The sequence below is a fragment of the Saccopteryx leptura genome, chromosome 5 (assembly GCF_036850995.1).
Source record: "Saccopteryx leptura isolate mSacLep1 chromosome 5, mSacLep1_pri_phased_curated, whole genome shotgun sequence".
In the NCBI taxonomy this organism is placed as follows: domain Eukaryota; kingdom Metazoa; phylum Chordata; class Mammalia; order Chiroptera; family Emballonuridae; genus Saccopteryx; species Saccopteryx leptura.
The window spans coordinates 194,389,170-194,411,236 of NC_089507.1; the positions used below are offsets into that span (position 1 = coordinate 194,389,170).

Below are 22,067 nucleotides of genomic sequence, written 5' to 3' on the forward strand. Positions count from 1 at the left end.
TGCTCAAGCCAGCAACCTTGGGCTTCAAGCCAGTGACCTTTGGGCTCCAGCCAGCGACCATGGGGTCATGTCTATGATCCCACGCTCAAGCCAGTGACCTTGGGGTTTTGATCCTGGGTCCTCCATGTCCCAGTCCAATGCTATATCCACTGTGCCACCGCCTAGTCAGGCCAAAGATCATTCTTAAAGAAGTAGTGTGTTTCTTTCAATACTAGAACACTGACCCAGAAAACTCTGCCTAAAATCTCTATTTCTCACCAGCTTAACTGTAATTGTGTAGCTAGAAAGAAAATTTTTTTTTGTATTTTTCTGAAGTGAGAAGCAGGGAGGCAGAGAGACAGATTCCTGCATGTGCCCGACCAGGATCCACCCAGTCTGCTAGGGGGCGATGCTTGGCCCATCTGGGCTCTGTTGCAACCGGACCCATTTTAGCACCTGAGGTGGAGTCCATGGAGCCATCCTCAGCACCCGGGCCAACTTTGCTCCAATGGAACCTTGGCTGTGGGAGAGGAAGAGAGAGACAGAGAGAAAGGAGAGAGGGAAGGGTGGAGAAGCAGATGGGTGCTTCTCCTGTGTGCCCTGGCTGGGAATCAAACCTGGGACTTCTACACGCCGGGCTGACACTCTACCACTGAGTCAACTTGCCAGGGCTAGAAAAATATTTTTTTGTAAAGATTTTATTTATTCATTTTTAGAGAGAGAGGAGAGACAGAAAGAGAGGGGGAGGAGTAGAGAGCATCAACCCCCATATGTGCCTTCACCAGGCAAGTCCAGGGTTTTGAACTGGCAACCTCAGTGTTCCAGGTCGACGCCCTTATCCACTGCGCCACCACAGGTCAGGCTAGAAAAATATTTTTTAAAAGTCTTGAAATTTTCTTCCAGAGGGTGAGGCCATTAAAGAATAGTCTTCTTAAAACATACATAGTACACTCTCTGACATTTCTCATAGCACTATTTTTTTCTGTAAAACCTCCTTGGGCAAGGAAAACAAAAGAAATAAACAAATGAGACAACAGTAAACTAAAAAGTTTGCACAGCAAAGGAAAACATAAACAAAATGAAAAGACAACCTTCTTAAATGGAGGAAGATATTCTCAATGATACATCCAATAAGGGGTTAATATTCAAAATTTATAGAGAACTCATACAACTCAACATCAAAAAACAAACAATTCAATTAATATGTGGGCAGGGTATCTGAATAGCTACTTCTCCAAAGGGGACATACACATAGTCAATAGACGTATGAAAAGATGCTCAACATCACTAACATCAAAGAAATGTAAATTAAAACCATAATGAGACATCACCTCACACCTGTCAGAATGGCTATCATCTATAAATCAACAAACAAGTGTTGGCACAGAAGTGGAGAAAAGGGAAACCTTGTACGCTGTTTGTGGGAATGTAGCCACTATGGGAAATAGTATAGAAGGTCATAAAAAAATTAAAAATGGAGCTGCCTTATGACCCAGTGATTCTACTCTTGGGTATATATTCAAAGAAACCTAAAACACTAATTTGAAAAGACATATGCACCCTTATGTTCACTGCAGCATTATTTACAATGGCCAAGCTATGGAAGCAACCCAAGTGCCACCAACAGACGAGTGGGTAAAAATACAATAAAAATACAATTGTGGGTACATACACACAATGAAATATTACTTGAAAAAAGAATAAAATTTTACCATTTGCAACAACATGGATGAACCTTGAGGGTATTTTGCTAAGTGAAATAAGTCAGAGAAAAGATAAAATACCATATGATTTCACTTATTTGTGCAATCAAAAGAACAAAATAAACAAAACAGACTCATTGATGCAGTGAACAAATGATGTTTGCCAGACAGGAGGGGGCTGGAAAGGTAGGTGGAAAAGGTGAAGTGATTAAATACAAATTGGTAGTTCAAAATAGTTACCGGCATGTAAAGCATAGCATAGGGAATATAGTCAATAATATTGTAATAATGATGTATGGTGCAGGGTGGGTACCTGAATTATCAGAGTAGTTATTTTGTAAATTAGATATATAATTGTCTAACCACTATGCTGTATGCCCTTAACTAATATAAAATCATACTGAATGTCAACTGTAACTGAAAAAAGAAAGAGAACAGACTTTTTTTCTTGTGCTTACAAGTCTAGCCTTCCTAAAACTACACATGCATTTGGCTTTGTCTTGACCTCGCAGCCAGCCTGAACAGAAACATTGCTGCTGCTTCCCAAGTGCCTGTGATTTATACTTCACCATTCTGGTGAGAATTCAGTCAGAGTGGCAGGACCCCATATAACTTCTATCTTCCAGAAAATGAAATGGTCAACAAGCCATGAGTTTGTCAAATGTCTGCTGTCAATATGGCAAGAGTCTCAGGAGAAATTCAGACTTTTTTTTTTTTTTTTTTTAAGAGAGAGAGAGGCAGGGAGAGAGAGGAACATCAGGTTGCTACTGTATGTGCCCTGATCAGGGAATCAAACTGGCAACCTATGTGCTCCAGGATGATGCTCCAACCAATTGAGCTATCTAGTCAGAGCTTAATTTATTGATAGAGACAGAGAGAGGAAGGGAGAGAGAGGGAAGGGGGAAAGGAAATATTCATTTGTTGTTCACTCAGTCGTGTACTCACTGGTTGCTTCCCGTGTGTGCCCTGGACCAGGGATTAAACCCACAACCTTGCTGTTTCAGGACAACACTCTTAACTGACTGAGCTGACCAGCCAGGACCTAGACAATTAAGTTTTATGAAAACATATCATGTCTACATTAGGAATTCCCCTTACAGTCTCTCCTTTTGGCTGGGTGCCATGACATCACTTGTTTCTCCTTTTTATTTTCACTCAAATATTGTCCTCTAAGGCACCTCTAACCCCATCCACACTGCCTTTCAGAGCGTTAGTCTCTCCTCTTACCAACAACAGTCATCGTCCTAAGCACACTTGAACATCACTCCCAGACACAAAGCTCTTTCACATACTTGACTCATTTGGTTCTCAGAGAAAGCTAGTGAGTGGGTTTTATTATTTCCCTCTTTATACACAAGACTCTTTCAGGAGTCTGGAGGAGCATTCATTAAGACACAAACAAGAAAAAAGGTGAAGGGATTAAGCAAAGAAAAAAACCTTATAGACACAGACAACATTGTGGGGACTGCAGGAGGGGAGGGGGTCGGAGGAGGTTGAGAATAAAGGGGGGATGGGTGGTGATGGAAAGAGACTTGACTTGGGGTGGTGAACACACAAGGCACTATACAGACGATGTGGTGTAGAACTGTACACCTGAAACCTGTACAGTTTTATTAACCAAAGTCATTACAATAAATTAAAAAAAAAACACACACACAAACAGGGCTTAACAAATTTGTCAGGCTCTAGGCTGTGTCACTGTGCTTGAGTCTGCAAATTCTTTTCCCAACTCCCCTCACATTGGTTTTCTCATTTGAATTGCTGAGCACCCCTGCTCCCCTGCTCCATCTAATTCTTTTCTGTTATACGAGCTGTTCTTCAGAGTGCTGAGGATTACCTGGATTCCTTCCATCCTCTGCTTATGTTTCATAAATCTCTTCAGACCTGGTTAACTTGCTCTGGGAAAATACTTTCTTCCTCATGAAAAGGACTCAAAGCTCACCATTCCTCATTCTTAAACAAAATTCAGAAACACCAAAGTTCTGGATTTTTTCACAAAGGCCCCAAAAGGGAGAAGTGATGAAAATACCACCTGTGGTCCCTGAAGATTGTCCCCTGACCAATGCTGATGGCATTGCTCAGTCTTCCACTGATCGTTAGAAGTGACTAATCCTCACTGGTTGGGTACCTGGCAGCAGGATCACCTTGTGAGCATCCCCATCACCTGGAGTCGCTGAGTTAGCAAAGCCTGTGCATCTCCTTTACTCAAGCCCTCAACCAGCACCACAAATGTTTCTCCCTCAGACTGGTTGGTGCCTATCATCCCTCATAATTGCCTTTTCCTGAAGGTCTAGTTTACTTCCCACATATATTTGAGCCTATGTATTACATATTAGAGGTATGTGTGCATGTGTGTGTGTGTATAGGGGTGAATGGAAGAGACAGAGTTCTGCACTGTTGAAGCTTCGAGTCTAACTATGGACGCAGATACTAAGAAAAAAATTATGAGAAGTACTGTGATAAAAAATAATATAGTTCCATGGGAAAGAAGAACAGGGCAGACAATTCAGTTCGGGGGTTCCAGGGAAGAATCTTGGAGGAAGTGACACAGTACTCACTTGAAGGATAGATAGGGTATAATAAACAGCTTTACTTATAATAACCAAAAACTGGAAACAAGCCAAATGCCCATCAAGAGGTAAATGGAGAAACAAATTGTGGTTTATCTTTACTATAATATTCAGCATTAAAATTTTTTTTAAATAATATTTAAAATATATAACTTTATTAGTTCTTTTATAAGAAGCAATTACACAATTCAGAAGGGTATAATAAAAATGATAGGCTTTCTGAGTCTGAATGAACTGTTTTTTTATAACAGGTGAGATGTCATTCAGTAGCATCTTTTGAATGCTGATGGTGACGCATGAAAGGAAAGACGCTAAAGAGCTTCAGGATGGACGCTGGTTGCCAGGAAAACCATCATGTGACTGGGGTTAGAACCTCAGGGGAGGGGAGAGGGGCAGGAGACTGAGTTCATTACTAAAGACCTGTGATTTCATCAGTCATGCCATCTAATGTAAACCTGAAAACCAAAACGTGGAGTGAGGTCTGCAGTGCTTGTGGGTTGGCGAACACACTGATGTGCCAGGAGAGTGATGCCCAGAGGGCATGGCAGCCCTGTGTTCTCTCCCACCCCCACACCTTGCCTAGTCCCCTCTTCCACTGGCTGTTCCTGAGTTGTAGTCTTTATAATAAAACTCTTTTAAGTATAGTGCTTTCCTGAATTCAGTGAGTGATTCTTGAGAATTGTTGAATCTAAGAGGGGTTCGCTGCTACCAAACTTGAAGTTGGCCAGCAGAAGTGTGGGTAGCTTGGGGACCCATCTGTAGTTGATGTCTGAAGTGGGGGGAGTCTTGTCAGGTTCTGTGCTAATTCTAGGTAGTGTCAGGACCAAACCGAATTGTAGGACACTCAGTTGTTGTCAGACAACTGGTTATTGTTGGGAAAAACCAAGCAATGAGTAAAAGTATATAGGTGAAGGGTAAGGAGAAGAGTGTTCTAGAAAGAAGGAAAAAAGATGTGCACATGCTATAGGGTGGTAAAAAGCTTGGTGCTTCTGAAGAAACAGAAGGTGGCCAGATTGTGGGAACACAGAGAGTGGCCAAAGTCAGCTGAAATGGTCAGGTGAGAGTGTGCTGGCTGGGGCCAAGGTGGGAGCGGAGGTGGGGCAGACAGAAGCAGCAAGCGCTGAAATGGGGTGAGGGGTGACTTTTGATGAAAAGGGAAAGCAGAGACTTGGAACGAACAGCGTGATGTTGCAATTAGTGATGTGGAGAAAACTGGTGAGGAAGGACCAGAAAGTTCACTTCTGGGCACGTTATGCTAAAGATGTGGATAGCAGAGTTCAATCAGAGAATATAGAGTAGAAAGATGGCCAGGGTCCAGGTTCTGGAAGAATATCGACAGTGAGAGGATGACTAGAAAAGGTTGTTCAGGAAAGGAGGCCAAGAAGAGTCTCACAGGTGGATGGTCAGTTGGATATCTTTAAATTTGGCAAGAGAGATGTGCTAGTTGCCTTCAATAACAATTTAGTTGGAATATGAGGATAGAAGATAGATTGGAAAGGGCTAAAAAGTAAAAAAGGCGCTCTAAGCCCAGAGGCAACGGATATGAGAAGGGGGCTCTGAGGAAGTATCAGAGCATGGGGGGACAGCATTGAGACTGGCCATATGAGGTGGCTTCCTCCTATTTTCTGTCAATGCTGAGGAATGGGATACAGCAGCTAAGGCAGTGAGCTCTGGTCCTGAGGCTGGAGAGGCTTTTCAGAAGACTAACAGTATATCCCTCCCAGCAGCACATTCTGCCCCTACTCCACACTCACTGGAGGCTGTGACAGACAGCAACAGCATTCACACACAGGAAAATGTGGCATTTTCAACACAACCAGAAATCAGACATTAGGAAACTACATTCACAAAATCAAAACAGGATATAGGAAAATTAGAAATAAAATGCACTAAAAAAACTAAAAATGTGTTGGAAAGAAAATGCATTAAAAACATTTAAAAATACTCATCATATGGAGTCAACAAAAGAAATGAATCTAATTTTGGATTAAATTAACAAGCTGAAAAATATGGCTGAGGAGCTCACCTAGAATGCAGGAAAAAAGGAAAAAGAAAAAGAAAATCAGAGTTCAGTTAAGAAGTACAGAGTACAGCTCCAGAATCTCCCTTATTCATCTAACAGAGAACTCTAGCATTCAGGCTAACAGAATCAGAGGAGAGGAAACAAATAAACATAAGACAACGTTGCAAAACCCAACACTCTAGTCTTAGACTGAAAGGGTCCCCAACAAGTATCAAGTTCTTCCTCAGGTCTTTTCTGAGAAAATTACTCTAGGATATATAGTAGTTTGGCACAATGACAACAACATCCAACAAAGGGGAAGAGGGATACATAAAATGGTGCAAGAACAAAAAAAGGTAAAACTGATCAAAATTGTTCCTATATAATATAATTATAATCTAGAATTTAAAACCCAGCTAACTGCTACCTAGGTGTTCACCGGGTGGTTGTGGAGAACAACTATGGGGCTCTCTCAGAGACCTAAGGCAGCCAATTCTTGTAGGAACTAGAATCACGAAGCTGCCAGGAGCTGAGTTGGTAGTTACACCCCCTCAGTGGTTACTCAACCTTCCTTCCCATCTGAACTCCTATGTTTTAGTATGCATGTGGATGTATGTACCATTGCCCAGCCCTGAATTCACATGACTTTCAGCTAATTCAGGGTCTCTCAATGCCAGCTAAACACGAGAATCTCTAGAGAGCCTTTCAATACCACAGCAATCAGGTCCCATGCCAGATCAACTAGATCAGCATCTCTGGGCAAGGGGCCCAGGCTTTTTCTTCTTTTTTTAAGCTTCCGAGGTAATTCTAAGGTATAGCCAGGGATGAGTTATAGCCAGGTATAACTGTTTCAGACTCTCAGAAAACAATTTAAAACTTGTAGGAGAGGTCTCCATTTGGCCCTGTTCATCTCTGCATGTCAAACTGTAGGTTCGCCTGTTTATAGTCTGCTCTTAAGCTCTATACTGTTAAATACCTGCATTAAAGGATGACAAAGTAATATAATGAAAACACGGTGCCTGACCAGGCGGTGGCGCAGTGGGCAGAGTGTCGGACTAGGATGCAGAGGACCCAGGTTAGAGACCCTGAGGTTGCTGTTTGAGCGCAGGCTCATCTGATTTGAGCAAAGCTCACACGCTTGGACCCAAGGTTGTTGGCTTGAGTAAGGAGTTACTCGGTCTGCTGTAGCCCAACGGTCAAGGCACATATGAGAAAGCAATCAATGAACAACTAAAGTGCCACAACAAAAAACTAATGATTGATGCTTCTCATCTCTCTGCGTTCCTGTCTGTCCCTATCTATCCCTCTGACTCTCGCTCTGTTAAAAAAAAAAAAAAAGAAAGAAAGAAAATACGAGTAGGGCACCAAGAAGGGGTGGCCTCTGGGGTAAATGTGCCAGAAAACAAACTTTGCAGAGTGAACAATTAAGCTGTTTTTTGAAGGAGGAAGAATATGACAGGTCAGTGGGTGGGTACCTTTGAGGCAAATGCAGAATAATAGATTAAGTACACGTACCACCCCTCCAGGCCTTGCTGTCCACATGGCCAAAACAGATAGGACCCCACAACAACCTTAGAGGGACTCATGATTTGGTGGAAGTCATAGGGAAAAAATTCATGAAACAATGAATTTGCAAGAATACAGAATGATTCTTTGGCCCCACTCTAGGGAAACTGTGGAAGATGGCTGGTGTCAGTGAGTCCTGGTGGTCTGGCACTAAGCAGAATGAAAAAAACATTGAGAGGGATGGGAAGAGATCTCAGAATTTTCTGTGGTAACATGAGAGAGGGTAGTTTCTTTCTGTGGGAGGGAGAGACTTCCTCTTGAAAGGGAAGAAGTTTCAGCAAATTTCCAGCATTCCATATTGCTGGCATTGCAGAGGTCCTGGGTCCCCACTCGGCTCCAATGAGCTAAGCTGGGCATACTCTGAAAAAGGAAATAAAATGGAGAGTGAATTTCCAGCCTAGCGGGTGGTGTGGCCTTGGAGTTTAGGTCATTAATATCCTGCCTTGATTCACTGACAAGTTTCTGAGGTCCATCCATTTGGGAAAAAAGTAAAGCAATATACAAATAGATTCCAGACGGATAAAGGAAGACCTAAACATGAAAACACAACAGAGATAAAACACTCATAAAGAACATGCAAGAAAAGACTGACAGATCTGCTTGACGAAAAATACCAGAAAAGATAAACAACTGAGGGCACACACGTTAATAATCATAAACTATAGGCCCTGGCCGGTTGGCTCAGCAATAGAGCGTCAGCCCGGTGTGTGGAAGTCCTGGGTTCAATTCCTGGCCAGAGCACACAGGAGAAGTGCCTATCTGCTTCTCCACCCCTCCCCCTCTCCTTTCTCTCTATCTCTCTCTTCCCCTCCCGCAACTAAGGCCCCATTGGAGCAAAGTTGGCCTGGGTGCTGAGGATGGCTCCATGGCCTCCACCTCAGGCACTAGAATGGCTCAGATTGCAGCAGAGCAATACCCTAGATGGGCAGAGCATCACCCCTGGTAGGCATGCCAGGTGGATCCGGTTGGGCACATGCGGGAGTCTGTCTGTCTGTGCCCCCCCCCCCCCCGCCTCTCACTTTGGAAAAATAAAACAACAAAAAAATATCACAGGCCCTGGCTGGTTGGCTCAGTGGTAGAGCGTCGGCCTGGCATGCAGAAGTCCCGGGTTCGATTCCCGGCCAGGGCACACAGGAGAAGCACCCAACTGCTTCTCCATCCCTCCCTGTCTCCTTCCTCTCTGTCTCTCTCTTCCCCTCCCACAGCCGAGGCTCCATTGGAGCAAAGATGGCCCGGGCGCTGGGGATGGCTCCTCAGCCTCTGCCCCAGGCGCTAGAGTGGCTCTGGTCGCAACAGAGCGACGCCCTGGAGGGGCAGAGCATCGCCCCCTGGTGGGTAGAGCGTCACCCCCTGGTGGGTGTGCCAGGTGGATCCCGGTCGGGCGCATGCGGGAGTCTGTCTGACTGTCTCTCCCGTTTCTGGCTTCAGAAAAATACAGAAAAAAAAAAGGAAAAAAAAATATCACAAACTATAATAAAATCCTAAATTTCCATAAGAAAAAGGCAAACATATCAATAGAAATGTGAGCAAAGGAAATTCAAAATAAGGGCTATAAGAGATTAGTAAATATCACTCATAATTAAAGAAATCCAAATTAAAACAAGATACAGTGAGATTTCCCAGATTAGCAAAATTAAAAATATGACAATTTCTAGAGTTGCTGAGAAATAATAGTTTTAATAAGAAAGATGGACAGATTTAGTAAGGGATGTTACACTCTTGCTGTAGGAATGTAAATTCATGCAACTGTTGTAAGGGGCCATCTGGCAGTGTTCTAGTGTATTGATATAGCAATTATAGAACAAAACTATCCCAGAGCGAATATTCACAGAAAAATGCAGATATATGCCACAAAAATCTAAGAATCAGTCAAAAGAGGAATGGTTAAATAAACTATGGTACTCAAATTATGGAAAAAGCTGTTTTAAAAAATGAGGTGAATTTCTACCTGGGAAAAGTTAATCACAGAACAGTGAGTAAGTTATAGAACAGTATGTAAGGAGGCAGCTCATTTTATAAACCAAAGAATCAGAAAAACCACAATTTATATGCAGCGTATATACACAGAAAATAATTCAAAACATAAACACAAAAATACTAATATGGTAATTTCTAAATAGAATTAGGGGGAGTTTTTTTATTTTTATTTGTTTGAAATTTTACAACGAACATACGTTACTTTTGATATTTTATAAGAATTCTTGTCCTTCTACTGAGTATTAAAAAACCAAACAAAATTATTGTCTTCATGTGGATTTTCCACTTTAAAAAGTTTGAATAAAGATGTAATATTTCTGCTTTAAAATACTTGGATTAGTTTCATCATATCTTTTTACGTTATCCCTATAAACTTTTTCTCTTTGTATTATCTCTATCATTGTTTAAGGTAAATTTAATATGTCATATATGTAATTTTATGTTTTAGTAGCCACATAAAAAAAAGAAATTAATTTTAATGTTTTATTTGACCCAAGATATCCAAAACATCATTTGAACATGTGACCAACATAAAAATTATTGGGATATTTTACATTCTTATTTTCTATGAAGATCATAAGAATCCAGTGTGTATTTTTCACTTATAAAAACATTTCAATTTGAAGCCCTGTCCAGCTGGCTCAGTGGTACAGCATTGGCTTGGCGTGTGGAAGTCCCAGGTTCTATTCTGGGCCAGGGCACACAGGAGAAGCGCCCATTTGCTTCTCCACCCTTCCCCCTCTCCTTTCTCTCTGTCTCTCTCTTGCCTCCCGCAGCCAAAGCCCCATTGGAGCAAAGTTGGCGTGGGCACTGAGGATGGCTCAATGGACTCTGTCTCAGGTGCTAGAATGGCTCCGGTTGCAGCAGAGCAATGCCCCAGATGGGCAGAGCATCGCCCCCTAGTGGGCATGACAGGTGGATCCTGGTTGGGCGAATGCAGGAGTCTGTCTCTTTGCCTCCCTGCTTCTAACTTCAGGAAAGAAAAAATTGCAATTTGAAAAAAAAAAAAATCTTAATATGAACACTAAATTTTATCAGGAAATGTTTGATACTTAGATATCAAAAAATTCACATTTAAAATAGATTCACATATGCAGGTTTTTCAAAACATACTTAAAATTTTTCTAATAACTAAATCAAGTATCATTTTTTTAAACTATTTAAATTAGTTTAAGTAAAATGAAAAATTCAGTTTCTCAGTAATACTGTTTCAAGTCAAGATTGACTTTTTAATTTCGTTTGTTACTATCCACCTTTATTTCCATTAAATTTTCCTTCACTTAAAACAAATTTGAAGCTTTTATTTATTTATTTATTCATTTATTCATTCATTATTTAAAGACTTTTTATGAGTTTATTTGAGCCAAACTGTCAATTGCTGGGAAGCAAAGTCTCAATGGATTGAGAAAGTTCTCCGAAGATTTTTAACTTGATCCATTTCTTTGGTTATGTATATATTATATTCCACTGGTCAAGGTGATTTTGAGCCAGTGCCATGAAAACACCTATCACTGCAGCTTGCCAAAAATGCTCATTATTAGGAGGACTGTCTCCTGTCCCTCCCATATTTTTTCTTGGTCATATTTGATTGATCTAGATATGCCATAATTTTGAACAACTTTATTTATCAAAGTAGAACAAACACATGTAAATTTCTTTTTGTTGGTAAAATATAGAAATATAATTGTTTTCCCCCCTAGATATATTAAATGTATTCTTTTATTAGAATCCTTATCTCTCTCAGACTGGAAGGATGTAATGAGTTGCTTCTCTGTGGAGATGTCATCATCCAGAAGCTAATTAAAGCCTATGCAGAACGTTAAGGTCTCTTACACTCTGGGGAATAAAATGCATTAGCAATCAAATTAAAAATAATATTATAAGTGAGCTTTTACAATGTAAAGGGCAACTGGTAATCTGACAGCTCTCAGCCTCATCAGTTGACAGCAGGTTGAAAGAAGCCCACCAGGATGTAGATGATTCTTGACACAGGCCATCTGCTTCCCAGCATCACTCAGGAAGTGATTTCTCATTTCATGGTGGAGAGGGAAGGAGGTAACCTGATGGTTTTCTATGGGAAATACAATTGTATGGTTTCTGTGTCAGCATCTGCCCTTACTGGTAAGAACTGCAGAAGAAATACTCCCTGAACAACACAGAACTGATTTTTAAACATTGCCCCGTGTCTAGCAACTTTGTTGAATTCACCTATTAATTCTAATACTGAATATCCAGTGGAGGGATTCAAATGATTTAACAACTGGTTCTCTGCCCTAATGACCGTTTTAAGTATTAAAAAATGATATACCGAAAGGTAGTTTATTATTTCATGCATTTAATTCTTAAATAATAAAAGAGGTACACAAAACTAGATTATAAGAGTTTTAAAATATTAATAAAAAGATATTAAATAATACCTGACAAAAAACAATGCAAGTTGTCACCCCCTGGTTGTTTGCACTTTTTCTCTTTAAGTTATATGTTTGTTTACTGAAGTAACAAACGCAAGGGAGCCTGACTAGGCGGTGGCGCAGTGAAAAGAGCATCGGACTGGGATGTGGAGGACCCAGGTTCGAGACCCCAAGGTCGCCAGCTTGAGCGCAGGCTCATCTGGCTTGAGCAAAAAAAAAAAAAAAAAAAAAAGCTCACCAGCTTGGACCCAAGGTTGCTGGCTCAAGCAAGGGGTTACTCAGTCTACTGTAGTCCCACGGTCAAGGCACATATGAGAAAGCAATCAATGAACAACTAAGGTGTTGCAAAGAAAAACTGATGGTGCTTCTCATCTCCATTCCTGTCTGTCTGTCCCTGCCTATCCCTCTCTCTGACTCTTTCAATGTCTCTGTAAAAAATAAAAAAATAAAAACAAAAAAACAAACGCAAGGGAATTAAGATGTAGCATTTCATCAAAGGTATAATGAGTTTTATGAAATGAATAAGTATTATAAGCATAGTTCTGTCAAATTTTTTTCACCTATGGATGGAATGAACATTAGAATACGCTGTTGCAGGCCCTGGCTGGTTGGCTCAGTGGTAGAGCGTTGGCCTGGCGTGCAGAAGTCCCGGGTTCGATTCCCGGCCAGGGCACATAGGAGAAGCGCCCATTTGCTTCTCCACCCCTCCCCCTCTCCTTCCTCTCTGTCTCTCTCTTCCCCTCCCGCAGCGAGGCTCCATTGGAGCAAGGATGGCCTGGGCGCTGGGGATGGTTCCTTGGCCTCTGCCCCAGGCGCTAGAGTGGCTCTGGTCTCGACAGAGCGTCGCCCCGGAGGGGCAGAGCATTGCCCCCTGGTGGGCAGAGCGTCGCCCCCTGGTGGGCGTGCCGGGTGGATCCCGGTCGGGCGCATGCGGGAGTCTGACTGTCTATCCCCGTTTCCAGCTTCGGGAAAAAAAAAAAAAAATACACTGTTGCATAAATGAACATTAAAAAAGAGTAAGGAATGTAAATTCCTGATTTCCACATTGAGTGGCTGCCTAGTAGTCCACCTTAGAGAGAACTCTGATTACAAGTGCCATGTTAACGACCGGTTTGCTGAACTCTACAAAAAATGAGGTATCGGTTCTGCTGAACACGTGTGAACCACCACTGTTCTAGATCCTTCTAAATTTCTATGAATAGATCACGTTTGTAACAATAATTTTTTCTTTTCCAATTCTTACGCATTTTATTTATTTTTCTTATTTCAGTGTATGGCTAGAACCCCTATCACAATGTTGAATGATATGATAGTGGCATCTCTGTGTTGTTCCCAAACTCAAACAGAAAGTTTCAAAACATTTTATCATTAATAATGTGGTTTGCTGTTGGCTTTATATATTGTTATGTTATCAGATAGATTTTAAGACGTTTCTTTCTATTTTTAGTTTCCTAAGATTTCTAAATGAATTATGTTAAATCTTATCAAATACTTTCCCCCATTTATTAAGATGATCCCATTATTTACCTCCTTTATGTAATTAATGTGAATTACACTGATGCTAAGTCAACCTCCCAATTCCTGGAATAAACCCAACTGGCTCATCATGATATATATAGTAGTTTTTTCTTCTTTAATTTTTATTTATTTATTTTAGAGAGAAAGGAAGGAGGGAAAAAGAGAGAAGCATTGAGTTGTTCCACTTATTTATGCATTCACTGGTTGATTCTCATGTGCCCAGACTGGGGATCGAACCTACAACCTTGGTGTAATGGGGAGATGCTCCAACCAACTGAGCTACCTGGCTAGGGCTCAGTAGTCTTTTTATATTAATGGTAGATTTTTGTTTCCTCCTTCATGAGACTGGCTTGTAAATTCGTCTCTCATAATATTCTTGTCAGGTTGTGCTATAAATTCTTAAAATGAATTGGGGAGTATTCCCCCTTTTTCTGTTCTCAAGAAGATTGGTTAATATTTATATTATGTCTTTTTTAAAAGGGTGTAAGATACCAATGAAACTACCTGGGCCTAGAGTTATCTTTGTGAAAAAATTTTAAATTATGTTTTGTTTTTAACACAGATACAGGACTATTCAGATTTTCTATTTCTTCTGTGTCAGTCTTGGTAAGTTATATATGGTTTTTTTTGTGTTTTTTTTTAACTGTTTCATTCCATCTGTTCCATCTTCAATTTATTCCCAAAAAGTTGTTCATAAAATACTGTAGGATTTGAACTAATGTCCTCTTTTTGATTTCTGACACTATTTATAGCTTCTCTATTTTTCTTGATCAATCTTCCAGGGGTTTAGCAACATTATTCTTACTCTTTTCAAAGATTCAACTTGTGGTTCTTTCAATCCTTTCTATTGTATTTCTTATATCATTAATTTTGCTCTATTTATAGTCCTTCCTTCTAATTTCTTTAGGTTTAATTAGCAGTTCCTTTTCTGATTTATTGAAAGAGTTGTTTTTTCTTTTCCAACATATGCTTTTATAAAGCAGTGATTCTCAATCTTAGCTGCATGTTGAAATGAGCTGGGGAGCTGTCAAATGCTTGAGTCTCATCCCCAAAGATGCTGATGTAGCTGGTCTGGGTGTGGCTTGGGTATCAAAAGTTCCCCAAGAACTACTGTGCAGCTAAGGTTGAGAATCACAGATTAAAACAATACCCTCTTTAACTGCATTCTGTAAGCTCTTAATATTTCCTTCATTAGTCAGTTTAAATCATTTTAAAATTTCTGTTGCTTTAATTAATATAAATGTTTTGAAATGGGAAAATGCAATAAATAGTTTTAGAAGTCAGGTAAATAGTTATCTTTAGGAAAGAAAGAGGTTGTAAATGATGGAAATACAGGGAGCTCCTAGGGTGCTAGTAATATACTGCTCACAAAAATTAGGTGATATTTCAAAATTAATATGAAACAATAAATCAAAGAAGCATTTGATTTTTTTTTTTTGATTTTTTTTTTTTTTTTTTTTTCTGAAGCTGGAAACGGGGAGAGACAGTCAGACAGACTCCCGCATGCGCCCGACCAGGATTCACCCGGCACGCCCACCAGGGGCGATGCTCTGCCCACCAGGGGGTGATGCTCTGCCCCTCCGGGGCATCGCTCTGCTGCGACCAGAGCCACTCTAGCGCCTGGGGCAGAGGCCAAGGAGCCATCCCCAGCGCCCGGGCCATCTTTGCTCCAATGGAGCCTTGGTAGCAGGAGGGGAAGAGAGAAACAGAGAGGAAGGAGGGGGGCTGGGGGTGGAGAAGCAAATGGGCGCTTCTCCTATGTGCCCTGGCCAGGAATCGAACCCGGGTCCCCCGCATGCCAGGCCGACGCTCTACCGCTGAGCCAACTGGCCAGGGCCACATTTGATTTTTTTTTATTAAACAAGAGCATCAGAAAAGCAAACAAGTCAAAGAAAGTTGTTTGATTATGCAAATGAGATGCAAAACCAACTTTTATTTCATTGGTGAAAATGCACTATACAAAGGCTGAAAGTACTGGAGTATCTGCACATTCCCGGATCTCCTCATTTTTGTGAGCAGTGTGTATCTTTTGTCCTGGGCAGTAGTTACATAAGTATATTCAATTTGGGATCATTCGTTGAGCTAGACACTTAGGATTTTTAAGTGTTTCTGTAATTCTTTATTATACCTCAATATAATTTTTAAAAAAGAGAAAATAGATTCTATACAATGAGTAAAAATTTTAACAGCATTAGCCTTTTTAATACTGGAAGACAGAAACAGCATAATGCTTTCCAAATCCTAATGGAAAATGATTTCCAACCTAGAATTTGGTATTCAATCTTTCCATCAACTGTGAGGGTAGAATTAAGACATTTTCAGACAGGAAGGTCACAGAACAGTTACCTCCCCTGCACTTTTCCTCAGAAACCTCCTGGAGAATGTGCCCCAGTAAAAGGAGGGAATACATAGGGAAATGAAGACATAGGATCTGGGAAACAGATTTCTGTGCAAAAGGAACTCCCAAGATGACAGCTGTGTGGCAGGCCTCAAGTAGTGCACTTAGGAACAGCAGGCTGAAGGGCTCTAAGGCAGACATCTCCAAGAGAAACTAAACCCAAGAGAGCACCTGCTTATGTTTGACCTAACTGAGAGAGTTTTCCAGATCTGTCAGCCTACAGGATGAATCAGAGGTAGCTACATAGGAAACCAAACAATTAAATAACCAAAATATGGCAAATATTACATTTAGGATAGCAAAGAGTGATTCCCCCATGCAAAAAATGGGTAAGTATAATCATAGTTGAAGTTAGCTATGAATAGGAATTTCATGCTCCTTATAACATAAACAGGGATGATTGATTTAGCCAAGCATTGTGATGTAATTGTATTAAATAAATGGGAGAAAGGGGATGTTACATGTTTTAGTGGTGTGGGGTTGTTAGGTGAGGTAATATAAGAAAATAAATCCTTGGCCGTGGCTGGTTGGCTCAGTGGTAGAGCATCGGCCTGGCGTGTGGATGTCCCGGGTTCAATTCCCAGTCAGGGTATACTGCTTCTCCACCCCTCCAACTCTCCCTTCTCTCTCTCTTTGCCTCCAGTAGCCATGGCTCGGTTGGAACAAGTTGGCCCAGGGTACTGAGGATAGCTTCATGGTCTTGCCTCAGGTGCTAAAATAGCTCAGTTGCTGAGCAATGGAGCAACGGCTCCAGATGGACAGAGCATCGCCCCATAGGGGCCTTGCTGGAGGGATCCTGGTCAGGTGCATGTGGGAGTCTCTGCCTCCTCACTTCTCACTTTTAAAGAATTAAAATAAAAAGAAATCCTCATCTACAGTAGGACATCAAAAGATAACTGATCTGAAAAATCAAGAAAGAGTGTAAGCCCAAATAAGAAAACAGCTGAAACCATTTATACTGGGGAGAAGAGGGAGTGGTTAGGTGGAGGGCAGGAGGCTGCGGCTCTCTCTATAGTACTTGTCTTTTCTGATTATGTGTATATAGTATTTTCATAAAAATAAAACTAAACTAAAAAAAACACAATAAAAAAATCTTAAGGACTTAACTAGTCATTTTCGCTTTAAAACTCCAGATCATTTTTTTTTTTTGTATTTTTTTGAAGTTGGAAATGGGGAGGCAGTCAGACAGACTCCCGCATGCGCCTGACCGGGATCCACCCGGCATGCCCACCAGGGGGCGATGCTCTGCCCATCTGGGGCGTCGCTCTGTTGTGACCAGAGCCATTCTAGCGCCTGAGGCAGAGGCCATAGAGTCATCCCCAGCGCCCGGGCCAACTTTTGCTCCAATGGCGCCTTGGCTGCGGGAGGGGAAGAGAGAGACAGAGAGGAAGGAGAGGGGGAGGGATGGAGAAGCAGATGGGCGCTTCTCCTGTGTGCCCTGGCTGGAAATTGAACCTGGGACTCCTGCACATCAGGCTGACGCTCTACCACTGAGCCAACCGGCCAGGGCTTGGATCATTTCTTGGCAGGCGAGAATTCTACCACTGAACCACCCATGCACCCTTTGGATCATTTCTTGAACAAGAGCAAGCATATATATGTATATGCTTGCCAATAATCATTATTAATTAAGCATTTCTCATCTCCAAATTCTCCCCATATGAAGACCCACATTATTTACATTTTAGTAGAGGATACATAAAAGGCTGCCTCAAAAAGCCAGAACAAAGCAAATGTTTTCATTTTATTAGATGAGACAGAATTTACACTATTGTTACTGATATGTAACTTTTCAGAAACATAAATACAATTAATTAGCTCTACTGTGCAAAATCAGGATTATTCATTTATCTTTAGTGAGCTGATAATTAATGGAAGGGAGTGCCAGAATCAAAAGAACAGACATAGTTTGCATGAGTGGAATTACCTGAAGAAAGTCACGAAGAACTGCACCAGGTCCATAAAATTGCTGTGCTGGGAGAAGGCAATCTGTGACAGAGAGACGGGCGGTGTGATTAGGCAGGTTACAGAACAGGACCATCAGTTCACAGCCTCAGTCCACCTGGTTCACTAGGTTAAGCTGAAAACACACTTTCAATTTTAAATAAGAAATTAATGTAAATTTGTTTTCATTTGAGGAAAAGCGCCTCATGCTTTAGTTTCTTGTTTAATGCAAAAGTAATACAGCAGGTCCTCCAATACCATGGTTTCATGCAAGATGCCACAGGAACTTAAAACTGATTTTGTTATATGTTGTTTTGCTTAAAGTCCCAGAACCCATCAGCAACATCAGGTGAGGAGTTAACTGTATTCAGAGGCTTCAACAACCTCCTCCAGAGCCCCTTGCTCATGACACCACTAACTAAGTTCTTACAGACTGACCTTAAAGACCTCTCAGACTAATAATAGGCAAGTCAGTTTGTTCGCTGCCTCCTTGTGCCTTCATCCAGACAAAATACCCTCCTGGAGTACTTCACACTGCAATTCCTGATCTATGGTGGGACGGCAGCCTTGCCTGTGCCCACCACTGCTTCGACATTTATGTGCTCAGTGTGCACTCACTTCAAGATAATGTCATTTTTAAACCATATTTCAAGCTTTACTGTATTGAATATCACCTGACAATCAACATAACATCAACTGGAACTTAAATAATTTTATTATACAGTTAACAGTCTTTTTTTTTTTTTAAGATTTTTATTTATTCATTTTTAGAGGAGGGGGGAGAGAGAGAGAGAGAGAGAGAGAGAGAGAGAGAGAGAGATATGGAGGGAGTAGCAGGAAGCATCAACTCCCATATGTGCCTTGACCAGGTAAGCCCAGGGTTTCGAATTGGTGACCTCAGCATTCCAGGTTGATGCTTTATCTATTGTGCCACCACAGTTAACAGTCTTTAAATCAAGAATACTGTATAGCTAATATTATGGTGTATTCTCCCTGCATTTTTTTTGGGGGGGGGGGGAACATAGTTCTCCTTGGAAAAAGAATGGTACTATAAATGAAACAATTATTGAATAAGGTGATAAGTGTCCCAGTACAGATAATAAGTATGACAAAGTAAATGAGTTTTTCAAACCCCACCCAACCTCTTATCTTTGTCAGGACACAACTCCTATCCTGTGGTAATACAAGATAATCACTACACCCAGGCCCCAGCCCTTTATTAGACTCACAGAGGCAGTAGAGGTTTCCTGTTTGCCTTTTTGCTGGTCTTTTCTCTTTGATATTCCATAAATAAGGTTTCAGGACTACCTTTTCAGGCCACAGATTATTATGGGGCATATAATTAGAAGATTTTGTGCCTTTCCTCTGGCCACCATTAATGATCAGAAATACAAAGGTAACACAAATTTCTTATTCTAGATAAAAATTTGCTTTTCCTTCATTTGTTACAGTAATGCATCCCAAATAAGAAGGGTCATTGAGAATATGGCTACTGTCCTCACATAAGAGCATTTTAATTAAGACTGGAGAAGGGCAATTATACAAAGTTATTCAATCTTGAGGAATGAAGATTCTAGACTATACTACATAAAGAAGGAGGAAACAGATTCTAGTCCATTCAATTCAGTTTATAGAGGTTAATATCTTAAAACATTAGTATGTCCTCAGTGTTTACACTTAAAAGAAACCCACAAAATACTTTTAATTATTGTGGGTTTGGATGCCAATGGCACCTTCTGAGGATCTATCAGGTGTCCATGTGCATCTCCTCAGGGCAGCTCCCCCAGTGCTTGGAAAGCAGGCCCCAGCACATTCATATCCAGTTTAAAATCATAAGGAACTGCCAGTGTGGCTGCACCCTAGACTCACATTACTCTAAAGGTCCTATTTTGTTGAATGCTTGTCATCTAAGTCTCCACAGTTACAGGGTCTCCTAGGGAAGCAAAAGTCATAACATAAATAAAAATGGTTATGAATGGATCAACCCTTAGAAACAGCTATCCCTGCTTAACACCCCACCCACTGTGTCAGTCTTTACTGATTAATGTTTAATTGACAGGGTGATGAACTTGCTGTCCAAACTAATTGCTGAGAGTGAAGGGGAGTGCTAATAAAAACTACACTTGGGCAACAGGCATGAATTGGGCAATCTGTATTCACAGACTGTCAGAAAATGCAAACCAACCGCAAAATTAATTTTGCAAAAGATGAGAGTTTAGTGAAAGTGCTGTTGGAGAACTAATCACATAAAACCACTAACAAAGAAGCCTTGGCTAAATTATCAACTGAAGAGGGATGAAGAATAAAGTCATGAGCCCTTCAAAATACTGTAAATACAGTAGGATGAAGAAAGGCTCTTGGGAAAACTGATGAGGTCCTTCACTATTGTTTTTAAAATATGCTATGAAGTCAAATGTAAAGAGAAAGACTGATCTCCAAGCACCACTGCACAACCGAAGCTGGGAAACAGCTCTCTCCTCTACATTCTTGCAACACTTGATTCACTTCTGTTTCAGGGCATGGGATAATTAATTATATTGTACCTGTGTATACAGAAATACCTGTAAAAGAACATCTCTGTCTTCTTCTGTCTACAAAGATATCAATACCTGACTTTTTATTTATTGTAGGAGAAAGAATGAAAAGGTAATTCCCCACCTCCCATACAAGATTAGATGCATCTTTGTATTCCAAGAACTAGACCAGGGTGCTCAAACTCTGGAGAACTTGCAACAAAGTGTTGACCCCGGGCCCTGTTCCTACTCCCTTAGCTTTAAGCTCCCCAGTGATCTGATGCTGGTGTCCAGAGGCCACACCTTAGCAAACTCTGAAACAAGGAATTATTTTTAAAATCTCCTTTGTTCCTTCCCTCCAACAATTTTGCTAAGAGTTTCATGAACTTCACTGAAAAAACAAACAGACATTTTTGCTTGAAAGTTTTGGCCCCAAAAGAAATGCACCTGAATGTTTCCCAGGGTGGAAGTGAGGGAGAAGGTTGAAGGTAGAGGAGACAGGATAGTGCTTTGAAACAAAAAGAGAGGTGAGACCCAAACGTTGAGGCTGGGAAATGCAGGGAACGGAGAGGATGTTTTAGTTTTCAAAGTGCCGAGGGCTAGGGGGTGACTGCACAGTAGGCCTGCGGGCTCTGGAACCACAGTGATTATTCTGTGTCTATGCCTGTCACACACGGGAGTGAGGACAGCTGCCTTCAAACAAACCTGATGGCCGTGGGCCAGAGCACTGGGAGCAGTCAGTGAATGCAGACCAAAGGCCTTCCCCAGATCTCTGGTCTGGTAAGCCCTGAGGTTTCTGCATGTCCCTGAGAGATGGGAATGGAGCTCTGTAACAACAGGCTGAAAATAAATTTATCAACTATGGTGAGTACAGGCTGAGCCGTAGTGTATTCTAAAAATAATAAAAATAAGACATTTCTTATACTCAACTACCATGCAACAATTTAAAAAAAAAAAAGCATTTCGCATTTACTATGTGCAATTTACAAAGCAAATATTCAAAAACTTAAGTGAATGAATGGAGGAATGACTACTGAATGAGTAGGGAAAGACCACTTTTAAATATAGAAGGCTTGAAAAGAGAGTGGGAAGGACCTCTAATCTATCTTCACCAAGAACGATATGCACTGTTACAAGCATGCAAGACAGAGAGAGCATGGGAAAGGGCAGCTGGCCACCCTGTGGGGAAAAGCACTCTGGGCTTTGGGGCAGCACCCACCAGGCTCTGAGGAAACCCAAGGTCTGTGTGTACCCGGCAGAATCTCTGGGGGATGCTCCCCCTGGCCCTGGAGGCCAGCAGCTCCATCAGCGCTCACCTGGTCTGGGAGCCCATGAAGACTATAGCCCTTCCTCAAATCTCTCTGACAGACCAAATTCTGCAGGGCCCCAAAGGGTTGAAGTGGATGAGGCTGCCATCTCGGCTCCTGGCTTCACCATGCCAATCTTGCCTCACAGTTCTGGACACTGCAAGCCAGGAGAGGACTGA

The 22,067-nt window shown here is 41.3% G+C and overlaps 1 protein-coding gene across 4 annotated transcripts in view; it reads right to left on the reverse strand.

Moving 5' to 3' along the window:
• ATRN (attractin) overlaps positions 1–22,067 on the reverse strand; it is a 149,670-nt gene that overhangs the window by 19,943 nt on the left and 107,660 nt on the right. For 3 of the 4 annotated variants that reach the window (XM_066387329.1, XM_066387328.1, XM_066387330.1), the window contains exon 25: positions 18,052–18,113. In XM_066387329.1, coding sequence (XP_066243426.1) covers positions 18,052–18,113 — 62 coding nt within the window. Of the gene's footprint in view, positions 1–11,441; positions 11,869–18,051; positions 18,114–22,067 lie in introns of those variants that run through there. The other variant, XM_066387331.1, reaches the window with a different exon arrangement.